Source organism: Cicer arietinum, chromosome 2 (assembly GCF_000331145.2).
Source record: "Cicer arietinum cultivar CDC Frontier isolate Library 1 chromosome 2, Cicar.CDCFrontier_v2.0, whole genome shotgun sequence".
Taxonomy (NCBI): domain Eukaryota; kingdom Viridiplantae; phylum Streptophyta; class Magnoliopsida; order Fabales; family Fabaceae; genus Cicer; species Cicer arietinum.
Window position 1 is genome coordinate 47,982,852 of NC_021161.2, and position 18,170 is coordinate 48,001,021.

At 25.1% G+C, this 18,170-nt stretch overlaps 1 protein-coding gene across 1 annotated transcript; it reads right to left on the minus strand.

Moving 5' to 3' along the window:
• Positions 1–9,844: 9,844 nt before the first annotated feature.
• Positions 9,845–14,108, minus strand: LOC101510439 (zinc finger CCCH domain-containing protein 3). The gene is made up of 7 exons (XM_004491034.4): positions 13,894–14,108; positions 12,966–13,135; positions 12,822–12,875; positions 11,815–11,931; positions 11,417–11,707; positions 10,907–11,161; positions 9,845–10,378 (listed from the first exon to the last, which is right to left on the minus strand). The coding sequence occupies exons 1-7, from the start codon at positions 13,955–13,957 to the stop codon at positions 10,061–10,063; spliced, it is 1,269 nt and encodes a 422-aa protein (XP_004491091.1). The 5' UTR covers positions 13,958–14,108; the 3' UTR covers positions 9,845–10,060.
• Between the last annotated feature and the right edge of the window lie 4,062 nt (positions 14,109–18,170).

An 18,170-nucleotide genomic window follows, 5' to 3' on the forward strand; every position in this document is an offset into this window, starting at 1 on the left:
AATTACAAACATTTGCAAATTTTAAATATATATTTAAACCTATAAAATATTATTTGAATTTATACAAATATTTGTACCATGTGTAACCAAAAAATAAATACATTTGCACCGTTTAGTATTTATACCACAAATTATAATTAATATATGTAAAAAAATATAATTAATGTATTGTAATTTTGGATTTTTTACTAATATATCCTAGTTTTTAAGATTATTAATCAAAATATCCCACTTTTTAAATTGGTTATCAAAATGTCATACTTTTTAGGGCTTACTTGAAAACTCTCTTTGGGGAAGTGACCTGTCAAATATCAAAAAAAAAATTTCTGGTAGGAGGTCGCTGGACGGGGATGCGACCTCCCAAAGGATTTTTCAAAATGTTTTAAATAGTTTTATATATTTTATATAATTGTTAAATAATAATAATAATAATAATTATTATTATTATTGTTATTATTATTAAAAATTGTTATAGTTAAAAATAATTATAATTAAATTTAAAATAATTATAATTAAATTAACAAATAATTATAATTAAATTAAAAATAATTATAAGTAAATTAAAATAATTATAATTAAATTAAAAATAATTATAAGTAAATAAAAAAATAATTAAAATTAAAATAGAAAATTAATATTATAGCTATTAAAAGTAGTTAAAATTAAAAACAGTAAATTATATTATAAATTTAAAAGAAAATAAATTAATAAAAAAAAATACATTAATAACATGAAACAAAATACATTAAATTAAGAAATACCAGAAGTTAAATTTCGGTAAATTCCTCATAACGACATAGAAGGATATCGAAAAACAATTGATCACATGATGGTTACGAAGTAATATATTCATTCACATTTATTTAAACTTTTTAAATATATTTATTCACATTTATTTGAACTTTTTAATTAATTTAATGTATTTTGTTTCATGTTATTCATGTAATTTTTTTAGGCTAAATTACATCCGTGGTCCCTTAACTTAATTTCAAGCAACGTTTTAGTCCTTTATTTTTTATTTTTTTTCTGACTTGGTCCTTTATTTTAATTTTAAGTGACAATTTGATATTTTATGTTTTAAAATTTTAATAATGTTTTCCTTTTTTTATACAAAAATTCAAAAAAAAATTCAATCAAAATTCAAAAAAATAATTATATTCTTCAATATAATACAAATTTCATCAATTCGTAACGCAAATTTTCCAATAAACTTATATTTTCATACTTTATTTGATATTGTTAGGAATAAATGACTAAATCGAGAAGAAAAAAAAGATACAGGACTAAAACGTTGCATGAAATTAAGTTAAGGGTATTTAGCCTTTTTTTATTAATGTATTTTTTTTTAAATTTATAATATAATTTACTGTTTTTAATTTTAATTAATTTTAATAGTTATAATATTAATTTCCTATTTTAATTTTAATTATTTTTAATTTAATTATAATTATTTTTAACTATAACAATATTTAATAATAATAATAATTAATAATTATTATTATTATTATTATTTAACAATTACATAAAATATATTAAAAAATTGAAAACAAAATTGGAGATGGAAAAATCATTATTTGTAATAGTAAAACTAATAGCCATTTTACAAATGTCCCACTTGAAATTTGAGAGATTGAATAGAGATTATTTTAATTTTAAATGTAAAATTGTGAATGAGAGAGAAGAGGAGAACAAAAGAAAAAAAGTAATAAAATTTACAAAATATAAAAATGAACAGAATTTAAAAAAGAATAAATATTAAAAATATTAAAATCTACGAGAGATGAAAGAAGTGAAAAAAATATAAAATAATACAATATAAGAAAAATAGAAGAGAGAAGAGAATTATAAAATAAAATAAAAAAAGCTGTTTTATAGTTGCAAAAAGACATGTCTAAAAAAATATGTTTTATAGTTGAAAAAAAACTCATGTGTCATAAAATTATAAGAAAATATTAGTGTTAGAATCGTCTTTCGATATATATACTAAATTTTATTTAATATGTAAACAATGATAAATAATTTTTTAAACGAACTGTAAAATTGAAAGAAGAAAGTTACACAAAACTTAACATTCTTTTAGCAAGACATATTGTATATGTTATTTTTTTGAATCAGTATATACATCTAAATAATATTTTCTGTAAAATAAAATATAAATAAAAAAATCATTTGAAAATTTGCTGTATTAGTATAACTTTTAAACTAAATAAATCAACTTATTAAATATCATTTATTGTTTATATTTCATTTTAAACAAAGTATTATATTTGTCTCCATATATAACATGCTCTTGACTAATGTAGAAGAATTAAATAAAATTGTATTTACATTAAACTTATCAAAAACATATATCCTCTTTTAAAAAAACTATCATTTAATTATTAAGAAAGGGAAATTGTTGATCTTTTAATTTTATCCATTTAATTCAATATATTTTCCTAAAAGAATAACTAATATATCTTCTAATTGAGAAGGGCCTTACAAAAAAAGATTAAAAAGAAGAGTTTACAACACAACCATACATATAATACAAAGGTAGCATACACTACAAACCTTTTATTTTAGTTATTTGTAATATTTTATGTCATTTTTTTTTGAGTAATTTAATTTTTTAAAATTTACAACTTTATTATTTATCTTTTTTCCCCCTCTTATGTCAAGTTCCATATCTTTTAATATGTTTATAAAGTTATCTTTTAAAAATACTAATTTGTAATTAAAAATGTTGATTGGTAAGTCTATATTAAACCATTATTAATAATTTTATTTTAGCGTTGATAAAAGATAAAAAGGATGAGTAAGAAAATAAAGAATGTTGGGTTTCTTTCTTTCTTTTTTTATTAAAAATAATTATACATGAATTTGTTGTTCAATGTTTTTAATGACATTTTAATATTTTTAAAGGATAGTTTTATATCATATTAAAATATAAATGACCTAAATTAAAGAAAAATATATAAGAATAACTTTGTAAATATTTTAAAAGATAAATGATAAATTTATAATTATTTTAAAAGATAACGGAGCCAAACAAGAAAAAAAAATATATGACTTAAATATTACACATAAATAAATAAAAGTTGTAGTATAATTTTATCTATCAATATCAATAGTATTTATACACATATAAAATAAAGTTTTTTAAACAACGTTCAGCTTTGTATCATTTTTCACTTTTCTATTTATTTATAAATAAATAAATTATCAAATCCAAAAAATTTATTAAAACAAAAATTTCTCAACAAACTACCTATATCTAATTTTTTACTATTAATTGTTAATTTATTAGTTTACTTTACGTATTTTTTTTTTATTATTTTAAGAAAAGGTATTATGAATGTTAATAAATGAGCTGTCACAAACACTTTGTCTATATTACAAGTTTACTACCGATCTATATGCATATTTTTATTCAGTGTACTCCCTCCGTCTATATTTACAAACACTTTTTATTTTTTCACACTTATTAAAAAAATTCTATTTTATGTGTTGACGTTCATAAAATTTCATTTATATATAAATGTATCTAATTTTTTTTATCTTTTAAGGTAAAGTAATATAAGTAATGAGAGGTATGTTTAGGAAAGTAACACTAAATATATTTAGTAAATTAAAAGAAACTTTATAAGTAGGTACGGTGGAAGTAACATGTAATCAGTTTGAGATTGTAGTAATACAAAAACTTCGCATGAATTGCACGACCACTCTTTAGCCATGCCAATTCGTCTCACTTGCAAGCTGCCTTAATTAAACTATAAAGTAAATCAAATAAAAACTAAGCTTGAACAAAATGTATAGATTAATTCTAAAAACATGAAATAAGTGTGTAGTAAAAATTTAAATCAGACTAAACTTAGGATTAGGATGAAAAATATTTTATTGGATCTAATATCATGAGTTTTATGGTGAACTATTTTTACAATTGGTCCACAGTGGATTAAATTTAAAAATTATTAGAAATTTTAATGATGATTGATGATATTCTTTAGAAATAATATATAGTTCACGGTTTCTCTTGTCTTTATACACAAAACAACAACTTAATTTAATTGATGTCGATTCAATACAAAATACATATTTATTTTACCTTATTTTTATTGAACTAATATCTTTTAAATTATTATTTCAATCATAAAAATAAAAATCATCAATAATATCTACTTCTAAAAAACATCATATAAATCACCAATAATATCTACTTCTAAGAAATATCCTATTTAGTTGTTAAAATTTTAATTTTTTTTAAGTATTGGTTTATATTAAACAGTCATCTATAATAAAATTGATCTCATATTTAATCTTAATTAAAATAAAAATACATAATGACACTCATTGAAAGAAAAGTTAGAACAATATAATTTTATATTGATATATATATATATATATATATATATATATATATATATATTATATATATATATCGCTAGAAATGAAATTAAAAAGCAAGGAAACAACCATTAGACAAGTTGGTAACTCATTCTTGTTATTTAAAAAAAATGATTCATACACGCAAGCATTTCTCTAATTAAATATATAATTTATTATATTTATTCTACATAACATTTAATAATTTTATTTGTATTTAACTCCGAAAAGGGAAATAAACTTAATTGAATGAAAATGATGAAATAAAATAATTTAAATTAAGAATAAGATTTGAAGAAAAAAATAATACCAAAATTTGAATTTTCATTTATTCTTTTTATTGGCCATGTTCACATGACATGGAAAATATTAGGCGTGTTTGGAAGATATGCTTGTCGTAATTATTATATTGTTGTTGTCGATAAAGGTAAAAAGAAACGCTTAGATTTGACATAGTTTTAGGGGCAACCGCTTAAGGAATTTGCGTTTTGCAAAATATGATGTTTTTTAAATACGAGTTTTGTCTAATCTTAGGTTACGGTGAGGGTTAGATTTCTGTCACCAAACAAAATTGATTTTCTTTGTTTTGGTAAAATCTCATTTATTACATCTCGATTGAATTTTCAAGATCTGTACGTGGTAGCTATAACTAACTAAGCTCATTTTAACAGTAAAAAAATTATTTTAAATCGAACATTACATTCAATTTCAATTTTAGAGTAATTTTAACTATTTTCTTCAATTGTAAACTTAAATTAATGTTATATCAATTACTTTTAAATCATTAATTTTACTTCACTTTTATGATAATGATGAAAGATATATAAAGTTATTATTTCTTTCCTTTAATTATTATATTTTTTAATATGTGTATAAATTTTTTTAAATAAAATTAATTTGAAAATAAAGGGAGTATTTATTTTAGAAAATACTAAAAAGTGGCTTACACTCACCACTTATTAAGAATTTAAATATAAAATTATTACTTTCAACATTTATTAATAAGTATTCGAAAGAAAGTTCTTAGTAATTATTTTTTATAAATGGAATTAACCATTACCTTGATTTTTTTGAATTTTTTATAGTAGAAAAAAATTATTTTAATAAAAATATCATATTTGAATGAATAATTTCGACATTATAAGAATATTTTCCCTCAATCTCAAAAGTTTACTCTTATAATATTTGCATATATAAAATATAGATAGTCTGATGCAATATACAAATATTAATTCTATATTTTTTATAAAATATTAAAACTTCTTATTCGTTCATTTAACGTTATTTAATGAAGTATCAAATAGTTTTAAAATTTAATATAAATTTATAAAGTTGATCTATTTCATAAGAATTTTTTATTTGACAATTTAATTAATAAAATTAATTATTTATATTAAATTATTAAACAAAATAAATAACCACAAAGTTAAATTACTCTCATCGTATCTAAATCTCTATATATATATTATATATATATTAAGTTTAAAAGCACTATTAATGTCAAAAAATTTCAGAAGGTTTTTTCACCAATGGTCTTTAATTTTTCTGTACATATTTCTAATTTTTTTTTACACATTTTAAAATTTATTTTATTTTATAAAATAAAGGAAATATTAACTCAAAAAGACTAAATACAAGTTTTTTTAATAATATAAAATAAAGTAACAAACTATTGATTACAATTCATTCATTATGACCATATTATTTATAATATATTAAATCTTACAACATATTATTAAATTCCATTGACTATTAAATATTGTACACCATAAAAAATGTTATTAATTATACAATGTTTTTATTGCAATACTATGAAATATATAATATAAAGTACAAATTAATGCTATAAGAAAAATATAAAATACAATATAAACAACAGGTCTACGTCCCAAAATAAATGCACTTTAGCATATGACACGTGAATTAAGAAATGTACGTAAGTTTGTTTGGGAAAGAAAAATTATGACTTACATCATAAAATGAGTCTCTATTAGTGGTATGAGAAATAAAAATTAAATTAATTATTTTGAAAAAGTAAGTATAATAATCAAGACATAAAATTTAAATTAATTATTTTAGTAGGAAAAACAATATTAATATTTTATTGATATTGTAAAATAACATATAAAATAAGTTAAGTATTATTTGTGATCCTTTAAATTAATTTTCGTTAACGTTTTAGTTATTTATATTCTTTTTTTCCTGATTTGATCATTTATTTTAATTTTAAGTGACAATTTGATCTTTTATGTTTTAAATTTTCAACAATGTTATCATTTTTATTACTAAAATTCAAAAAAATTATCAAAATTTTGAAACAAAACCCATAAAATTAATTATATTCTTCAATATAATACAAATTTTATCAAATTCGTAAGTCAAATCTTTAAATAAACTCATATTTTTATTCTTTATTTGATATTGTCAGAGATAAAAATATGAATTTATTTAAAGATTTAGTTATGAATTTGATGAAATTTGCATTATATTGAGGATGATAATTAATTTTATGAGTTTTGTTTGAAATTTTTGTTGAATTTTTTAAATTTTTACAAAAAAAAAATGATAACATTGTTAATATTTTAAAACATAAAAGATCAAATTGTCACTTAAAATTAAAATAAAAGACCAAATAGAAAAAAAAAGATAAAGAACTAAAACATTAATTGAAATTAAATTAAAGGATCAATTGTGCTATTTAACATATAAAATAAGACAACTTTGTCCTTAAACTCTAACTAAAGTAGTAAATACCAATATTATTAAGTTAGATATTGAACTATTTATCTAGAGTTTGAACCCAAGACTTTGTAATGAATTAATTATAGTAAAATATATCGTTTATTCTAAAAATAAAAATAAAAGAGACAATGTTATTTTTTTACTAAAATGCCATATTGGATTTTGTTACAATTCAAATATAATTAAATTGAGACGACTAATATTAATAAACTCAGAATTATATTTAATATAAAATTTACATTTTTTTTTACTAAATATAAAATTTACATAAGCAACTATATTAAATATTATAAATTCTTTTTATTACAATACTATTAAATATATAATATAAAATTCAATAACAAACTATTCATTACAACTACCATTAACATTTTATTATTTTTTATATATATATATATATATATATATATATATATATTATGAATTATAGTCGACTAATAGTATTAAATTGAAATAAACAATACTGTTAAATAATGTTCTATGTCATCAAAATATAAGTTATTATAACAACAAAATATTTCATTTTATATATTATTTTACAATAGCATTTAATTATTAATTATATTTTTTTTATTATACCTCTATCTAGTTGTTACTCTTTTTTTTTTTCCTCATTAATTTTATTATTTCATTTTCTCATACGTTTTTCTTGTTACGTCTTTAACCTATAAATAAATATTCTTCAACTTCTTAATTTCTCATATTTTCATTCACTTTTATCTGATGTTTTAGTGACACTTCATTTACGTGTTAGCTATCCAAAACGTTATAAGATTTCATATAAAATGGAAAATTTGAACGATCGGATGGTTAACATAGAAAAAGCTCCACGATATTCTTTGTTGATGGTGGATTTTGGAACACTTCCGATAACTATTTAAATATTTATGATATTGAATACCTCTTGATATTGTTTTATATTGTGTGATGGTGCTAAGGAAATGGGAAATCGTATCACCATTTAGGATTGAAAGAAGAACATTAAAGGGTTAAGATCCATTGTACAACGACTCATAATGTTATAAAGTTTACGGTGAAACCACAACTACAAATAATATTATAGGTTGAGTGGAGTATATGGCACGGTTTAGGGTGTAACATATATAGAGGAAACAATTTTTTTTAAGGTGAACACAATGTTATTTGTAAGTAGAAATAAGATAATATTTTCAAGAAGAAACATTAACATTATATGAATTGTAAATCTTTATATAACGTTTGCTTAATATTGTTTGAACATTTTTTTAAAATTAAAACAATTAAAGAAAACAATTAAGTTCGTATGACATTTGTCTAAGAAAATGTTGTCTTAATTCTACTTTAATTCTACATATAATTAAAGAAAACTATTATGGAAAAGTCTAAACTACCCTTAATTCACTTTTAAGTGGATATTAATGTGTTTGCACACTACTATCTATTTTGATTTTACATAGTTATTTTGATAGAGCAAAGGAAATGTTCTAAAATTTCAACTAAAAGGAAAAATTAGAGCATTTAGATCACTAACATGAAAAAAGATCCACCATTACTTCTTATTAAAGGTTATTCTTGGATCTCTAATGAGATATAAACAACAATAAAATTATAATAATTTGATATTATGATTATGATGCTGCTGACGATGATGATTATATTACGACAACAAGAAATAGCAATATAATGCTTCACATATGTGATGGAGCAAAGGAAATTGACTTCACAAAATGCAATGCAATGCTTCACATATTTTGAGCGACTATTCAAAATGTTAAAAATCACATTGCAAAGCAACGACAACCACATAAAATATTAAATGTTAAGAGGACTATATGGCACGGTTCATAATGAGAAATATAAGAAGGGAACAAAGGTTAATGTTTTTGTTTTTGTAATTATAGCAAACTTTCAAATAAAGCTAGGTTGAGAGAACATTATTTGATGTGGAAATAAGATAAGATTTTAATAAACAAATATAATGTGATATTGAATATTATAATATAAAAATTGAGGGCATAAACCACACTTTTTTTCCATGGGTCCATCCTCATTGTTCATGGTTATTGAGGTATTCATTCATATTTGTAGATATTCAATAATATACCATCAACTAACTATATATATAAAAAATTGCACTTGTACTTTTATATTCTATTCTTTTTCGAATAAAATATTATATTTTTTAATGATATTTTTTTTCTTTTAAATTGTATCAATGTGTTTTGCAAAAGTTATGTTAAATTAAATTTTATTTTAGTTTCTATATTTAAATATTTTGCTTCATATTCCAACATATATTAATGGATACTTGTCGATACTTTTGGATATCACCTATCTTTCTTAAAACCCAAACCGTGAATACATATGAAAAAGAGCTTTGATATTTTTCTAAATATTTTTTGTTTTGTAAATGCACATATATATTCATATATGAGTATAACCCTATTGACACAAACACTTAAAAAAAGCATATGATAATACTAAAAAAAACTCTTGAACGTGTCTTTTCTTTTTAAAATAATGTTATTGATACGAAATATTTTAATTAAGGAATTCAAGTATAGTTTAACTCGGATTATTGTAATGTTGATTTTTAGTTCCTCTTTTATTTTAATGTATCTCAATCTTTTGATTGATTGATTGTAGATTTGTAGCCAATAAACACTATTCATGCAAGAAATTGCTACATACTTAGAGATTTTCACTCAGTATTTGTAGGTGTGATTACCAAAGTGACCCCAAGAGAGAAAAGGGGAAATGAAAATCACAAACTTTCTACTTGCATTTTATTCACCACAAAAAAAATGTCCTCTATCCCCCAAAAGCTCATGATTGTCACAACAACCATTGAACAAACTATCCAACCTTGCAGAATTGCAGATTAAAGGGGGAAATAGATGGTATGTATAATATATTTCTCCTGAAAATATGGCCGGAAAAAAAAGTCCAAAAGAAAAATCAAACTTCAAGTGGTTCATTCCTGTAACGACTCGGACGAAGGTGTGCGAGAATTTGATGCAGTGTCGTCACCTTGTTTAGACGAATCTTCGGTAGCAGCTTTTGTATCAGATTGTTGAAGCTTGTCACTTGATAGTTTAGACGGAGGTGTCTCAGTTGGTTGGACAGTTGAAACCCTTCTTGGACTATTAAGGAGAGATGCGTCGAATACCGATATAGCAGGCGAGGGCAAGCCGTAGTTCTGAGGAATGGCCAAAACTGGATGATCAAATTTGCATGTTGGACCAAACTTGCATACTCCATAGAGTCTGTAATAAGAGCATATAGCATTTCCCTGCAGACAATCAAAACAAGAATCAGGACTCAAAATAATTTGATAACTTAAATTTAAATATGTTTTTAGTATATGCAAATATATACCACTTTTTGCTTTTAGTCTCTATAAAATAAAATAAAATTGTTTTAAGTCCATGCAAATATACTACATTTTGTTTTTGGTCCTTGTTGTTTTGTTTCAATCCCTGTAAAATTTGTTTGTGTTGGGTTTAGTCTCTGTTATATGTGTGTAATATTCAATTTCACCCTTATGTAGCTCGTTTCGAAGGGATTAAAATAAAATATTCTACATATTATAGGGACAATTTCCAACAGAAACAAATTTTGCTGAGACTTAAAACCAAAAACAAAACTAGTACATTTGCAAGGACTAAAAACAAAACAAAAAATTGCAGAAACTAAAAGTAAAATGTAGAATATCTATAGGGACTAAAAATATATTTAAACCGATAACTTATTATAAAATATCTTCACAAAATATTAGGGAGGCTAATATGAACAAATCTTAAGCAGAAAATGAACTTACTGGTCTCATAGGAAGGCCAAGTGGATTAACTAATAATGATTGGCCTATTCTTTCTTTAGGGTGGTGGAACTTGCAATCAGATCCATATTTGCATGTTCCAGTGCTCATAAAGTATTTACATTCTGGTTGATCGGGTCTATCCGGGAGAGTTGAACTCATGACCTGCCCCCCGGAAAGTGTCTCTCCCGGATTCATGTAGTCATAGACAAGATTCGATCCAAGAAAACTAGTAGGAATTGCAGGGCTCATACTTCCCTTTTTGTAGAAACAAAATAACAGTCAAAAACAGAATATCTTAATTGAATCAGCAAAAAGTGTCATTGAATGCATGTAGTTACAAAATCTAGCATAATCAATCATCAAGAAAGATCCAAGATGCTAGGAAATTTTCCTAAAATGTAAGGCTGATTCTGATTCAGATGTTAATAGTATATAAATGTTAAATCGTAATTGAATCAGCAAAAAAGTAACCATTGATATAAACGAGGAATTGAACGGTTTTTAACTAACCATGTAGTTGCTCCAGCTCAGTGCAGGCATAATGCCTTGTGAAGAAGGCAGAAAAGGAGGAACATAAGATTGAATGCCCTGTCCAGATAAATACGACGACATTCTCGGCACTGACCATGCAGGAAATCCACCAGCATATGGAAAACCTGATGAAGTAATAGTTGTTGAGGGAGGGGATCCAGCCACCGGATAAGCTCCAAACGAAGCTTGCTGCTGTGGATGATGAAACTTGCACGCAACTCCAAACTTACACGACCCGGTTCTCATGTAATAGGGACATGATTTTTCTTCCTGATAAAAGCAACATTCGTAGAGTGTCGAAAAAATTCAACATCTTCCATCAAAAGAGTAATCTTTGTGAAAAAAATAAAGCGGCAAGTGCAAAGGGATGTACAAACCTGACGCATGGGAAGACCTAAAGTATTAAATATCACGGGTGCAGCACCTCGCCTGTCCTTAGGGTGATGATATTTACATGTCGATCCATATTTGCATGTTCCTGTCTTAAGAAAATACTGCAACACATATTTCGAACAAGAAATATGCCCCACAACACAAGTTTCAATCAGTGTTGCTGATTGCGGATTGCAGAACATACGATTTGTTCAAATTCCATATGCAACCGTGCTATAGCACACAGCTATAGGTGCTTTTTAACAACACTAGTTTCAATGAATTGGAATAACGATGGAATGTCTAATGAAATTGGAGTACGTAATATTTTACTCGAACAATACACAAAAATCTACAACATTAAATTCATTTCCTGAATTTTATATTTCTAGTATTATTAGATGTGAAACTCAAGTTCATATATTAATTTCCTTTTCTTATTCAACTATGCTATGGATAGCACTAAATCAAACTTTGGCATAATTATCATAATAAAGAGATTTGGCAAATAAACTCTACAGGATATAAACACTATAATGTCCATCAAAACAAAAAACTAATAAATCGCACATAGAAAACAAAATGGTGATTTTTCACATCGACACAACTAATTCTTTTTTTGTCCTCATTCCTTATCCTACATCATTTTCTTCCCTTTCATTTATGGTGCTCTAACATCATAACATGTCACTATGCTAAATATTTCAGAGCAATTCCCTTTTATAAATATATATAGACACAACCAATCAAAATATCAAGGTACATTAAAATAATAACAGAAGAGACAAACCTATTATAACTGCAAAAGGCACCTGAAACTTTAGAACAACTTCTAATGTAGTTTTCCACAATATAAAATTTCAGTCATGATTACTAAACATACTATCAAGTAAATTTGTTAAAGGAACAAAAAAGGCCTATACATGAATTCACTCTTAATACAGTTCTTGCACAAAATGAGAACAAAAAACGACAATTCGAATACATTTTTAGTGGCAAAAAATAAACGTACCTCACAATCAGGTTGCCCATGTCTCTCAGGAAGTTCTTCACCATATTGAGTAACCTGAAATCTAATAAAGTATGAGAAACTTCGATCTAAATTATGAAGGAAAAAAGAATCATGTAAACAAAACAAAAGAAAGAGGTTCATTACAAGTGAAACGTTAGCAGGGTGATTATAGCGGCAGTTACTCCCGTAACCACACATTCCAGTCCTCAAATAATATAAGCAATCGGGTTCACCAGGTCGATCGGGAAAAGGCAGAGATTGAGCCGTAACATCTCTGTCCCGATTATCATTGATTTTCAGACGCCGAATTGCATCTGCAATACAAATCACAAAGGAATCAGAAAGATTCTGCAGTCTGCACAAAGTCTCTCAACAAGCATTCTACCAAAAATTTAAACAATAATAAAACTCAAATTACTAAGGGCCCATCGTTTGGGAGAACTAGAGTTCAAATCCTAACTAAAACAATTTTTTGTCAGACTTTATCTATCTCCTAATTGAACTCCAAATTACCAGAATCCTTTCCCTCCAGAACCAGAGGGTTAAAACAAAAAAAACTGAAATTACCAAACTCAAAGTGCAATACAACTAACTAGATCAGAAACTCAAAAGAATCACATCATAAAGCAAGTATCTATTGCTAACAAAAAACAATTTAAGATCAAAACATGAAGATTAGGACCCTTTATTGCATCATCAAGCAAAGTACACAAACTTTGTAAAACCATGTGCGATCAAGCATAGTATAACACTTGATTCTAGGTAAGTAAACATGGAATGAGAATATAATAATAGTTTTCTTTTGATGAACCTTTTTCACTCACACAAGTTAAGTCGTGTTTTCAAAAAAAATCTTCAAACCTCTCACAATACAACATTGCATGAATCATAAAAACAAAAAACAAAAAACAAAAAACAAAAACTATTCAAAATCAAATTCATCGTACCATAAATAGCAAGCCATCATCATCAATGAAAACAAATTTTCAAACCAAAACATCATTAAATAATGATCAAAACAAATTAAAGAACAAATCATAAAACAAAATATAAAAATTCAATCTTTCATCACCTTCAATGTTATCGCCAGATGGATTAGAAGCAGCATTCTTCAAAACCTGCCGATTTTCTGGCATCTGGTAGCGTTAAAAATAGTAAGGTAAATTTTTTTTTGTTTTTTCCCCTATTCGATCAAACCCTGAAGACCCTTTAAGTTTTTAAGATGAAATCAGTGAAGAACACTCAGAAATTAACTAACCCGGATGTTAAAAAAGATTGAAACAAAGAGACAAAAAAAAAGTAAATTTTTCAGGGAAATTTAAAATCCCAATAGATATTACTAATAAATAAATAAAAAAAGATACAAAGATAATAAAATTGAGAAGAATCAATGTGAAATCTTTAAAAGAGATATAAATAATATTCCAATTGGATGAAAAATTCGCGTCAAAAAAGATTTTCCTGGTTGTGGTTCTGCAAACTTTGCAACATTTTGGATCTTTGAATGAGAAACCCGACAAGTAAATAATAATAACAAAAAACAATATTAATAAAGTAAGGTTCTTGCGCGCGTGTACGAACAATTAATTCTTATGTACCATATTACCCTCCACGTGGCAACTCAAATACATGTTTACGTGAGACAAATATTTATTACTTCAACCACGGCGCGTGCATTGCAAAAACCACTATGATTAATAATCCATTCACATGTTTTGGGCTATTTAGAAAAATTAATTAATTGGCCTGAAAAGTAGATGCCAATGATGTTAGGTAGCAATTCAACCGTAGATTTTATTCTTAGGTTATGAGATCTAAGCCCTTAGATTTTATTTTATTTTATTTTTAGTTGACGATTCTAAATTGTGTTCATAGTTGAAATACTAGTTATTACTTTATACTACGCCAAATTTTAAGTTGAATGTAATTGACGGTGGATTATACTTGATAGGTTAATTAAGTGGTAAGACTTAGTATTAATATTTTAATATATTTAATTAATTTTGTAAAAGAGTTAGTAAAATTGGTCATTATAGTTATTTTATTACTAAAATTCATTTTTTTTAATTTAAAAAATAATAATTAAGGTGGGTTAGTATATAAATGTCATATATGGTGAAGGAATATATTTTTAGAATGTATAAATTTAAAAAAAAAATTGAGAGGCATATTTTATTGTTGATACATTGATTTAATTAATATGATTTGATAAATTAAATTTTGATAGATATATCTGCTTTTTGATTTTATAAATTAATACCAATTGATTTTCTGTTATGAGAAGATACCAATTAAATATTGTCTTGACTATAAATTTAAAGAAAATATTTAGTCAATCGCATTAAAATTTGAGATGACTTTTAATTTTAAACATCCGTGAATAGAAGACCATATAGGACCCACTCTATATATCTACATAGTAGGGTACGACTCCAAATTTCATTCATAAAATTATGACTCAAAAATCCAAAGCTATGTGATTATCGCATAAAATAATATATATATATATATATATATATATATATATATATATATATATATATATAGTATCTTTCTAGATATTTTAAAAAATATGATAAAGTATATTATATTTGATATATTTTTACAAGAAATTTAGGATAAGTAAATTGTGACAAGAAAAACAATATTTGATTTCATTAAATATTTATAAAAAGAATTACATTTAGATTTGATGTGTGATTTGACTATTAAATCAAAACATTAGAATTACTATATGAGACTAGAAAGAAAAAAAAGCATTATTATATGAGAAATCACTGAATAATTATGATAAATTTTCTTTTTTAAATAAACTAAAAGAACAACAGAATAGACACATAGAAGATGAGAGTAAATTGTTTTATTCTTTTTCATGTTTATTTTATAATAAAATGTATTGCAAATCCTATTTATAATATACAAATAGTTAAATGAAGAGTCATGTTTAATTACCACTAATAATAAGTAACTCAATTCATTAGTTACTAGTGAGAGTTACATACACATGGAAGGCTAAAGGAATAGACATCATAATAATTTTATCCGTATGAGTCTTCCACATATGTTCATAGAAGATATGTCTTATACAAATTTTATTATTTTATTAAAAAAAGTTATAATGATGAAGAAAAAAATACATTTTTTTAAATCACATGAAATATTAATATATGATCTTTTAAATAATCTAATATTATATGATATTTTATTTTGATTATATTTTATTAAAATACCTTTAAATATGTTTAAAAATTGATATAATATAATTTTAAAATAGAAAATGCTAGCAAATTTAGGATATAACACAGAGTATAAAAACTTAATATAAAAATAATAATAATATATTTAATTAAATAGATTGGTCTAATACCTTTAGAATATTGTTTTAGTAGATTGAAGTCTTATTTTTTTTTAACCAAATTGACTTTTGAAAATGTATAGTTTGAGTACTTAAATTATAGCTAAACTGACAAATATTGATATTATTATGTTGAACGTCATGTCCGGATTCAATCCTGAGACCTCATAACTGTATGAGTTTATTATATGAACATTGATCTCAATGTGTTTGGATCTGATATGCATGATTGGATTAGAGGTCAATGCCTTGGTACTCAAGTTATCACACCATAAGATTGGCTTCCTAAGTAATGGTGATTTTAGTTTAGTTAGGAGGGATATGACCCAAGCTATATCAGTTGCAAGATCAGCTAGAGCACGATATTCAAATTTTGTGTTGGATCTAGGTACACCCTTTTGTTTTCTTGAGGACTAACAAATTAATGACTCTTCTATGAATACATATTGTCCTGCCATGGATTTCCTGTCATCCACACTTGTGGCCCAGTCAACATCTAAGAACCCTAGTATATCTGAATCAGTAGATGACTTGATGTGTAAGCAGAAGTTTATTGTTCCTTGGAGATATCTTTAGTATCCTCTTTTATCCATTGTTAGTGATGTGTGCTAGGAGAGCTCGTGTGTTGGCAATATTGGACATCATACGACACTAAGTTTATTTCCTTCTATCTATTGAGCCATATGCCTTATACTTTGTTTTGAACACGCATTTTGAATCAACAATATTTTCTTGGCCCTCATACGACACTAATGTTCATATTTTATTGGACATTAGAGCATTAAATCATGTGTCCATTGCTTATTTCCATTGGAGTCTGCTAAGAGTTTATCTGGTGTCATCTGACTATTTATCTTTTGTTTGTGCTTATGTCAGCCTTATATATGGTTGTTTTGGCTTGTAAATCCCATTTTTCCTTCTAGTGCACAACTAATGTGTGTTGGTATTGTTATCTTGAGTGCTTGTTCATACTTCAGGTTCAATTGCCCTGTTTCTATCCACTATGTTAGTTGAACCATTGTTGCCTTCTTCTTATCTGATTGTAGTGTTCTCACCAGTGTCAAAGACTCTGTCATTAGGATCTTGCTTATCTTCACCTGATTGGTTATTGCTTTAGGTGTTTGAGGATTTTTCTTTATGAATAACTGAGTCATTTTCTGGATCACAAATGTTGTTGTTTGTGCCATCTGCGATATCGAGGAAACAAGGTAGATACTTTTTTAGTTTGATTTTTTGATGGATTTCTTGTGTCAAGAAATCCATCTTGAAAAGGAAAATATTCCTCATTGAACACTACATGTCTTGAGATAAATATTCTTCCATGTGAGTTGATACACTTGTATCCTTTGTGTCAGTTGCTATATCCCAAGAATACACACCTAGTTATGTGGAATTGAAGTTTATGATTATTGTAAGGTTTGAGGCAAGGATAATAGGCACAACCAAAATGTTTGAGGACACTATAGTCTGGTTCCTTCTTGTTGATCAGGGCATAAGGACAAGCATTTTGATCAACAGATGAAGGCAATCTATTTATCAGATAAACAATTGTGGAGAAAGCTTCCCACCAATAACATAGGGCCATTTTGGCTTGAACCAACATGGTTAAGCCTAGTTCAGCAATATGTATGTGTTTTCTCTCAGCTATACCATTTTGCCAAGATATTCTAAATTGAATGTCTGCTTCTAAGCAAACCTTTTGTACATGTTTAATTTCACTGCCACCAACACATTGAACAATTTGTATCGTTTTGTTAAATTGATTCTCTACCGTGTTTTTAAATTGGATAAAAGTACATATGGTTTCAAACTTTTGTTTCAAAGGATAAATCCACGTGAATCTACTAAAATTATCAATAAAGTGGACATAATATTGAAAACCATAATTTGATATTATTGGTCTAGGACCCTATACATCAATATGAATCAACTTTAGGGGTTCATCAACATGAGAACTATATGATTTAAAGGGAAACCTATGTAGTTTACCAAAT

Excerpts from the sequence above, each read along its gene's own strand:
- LOC101510439 (XM_004491034.4), bottom strand. The coding sequence starts at position 13,957 with ATGCCAGAAAATCGGCAGGTTTTGAAGAATGCTGCTTCTAATCCATCT. Across the intron at positions 13,136-13,893 it reads ATCTGGCGATAACATTGAAG|ATGCAATTCGGCGTCTGAAA; the intron begins GTGATGAAAGAT and ends TTTGTATTGCAG. Across the intron at positions 12,876-12,965 it reads ACCCTGCTAACGTTTCACTT|GTTACTCAATATGGTGAAGA; the intron begins GTAATGAACCTC and ends ATTAGATTTCAG.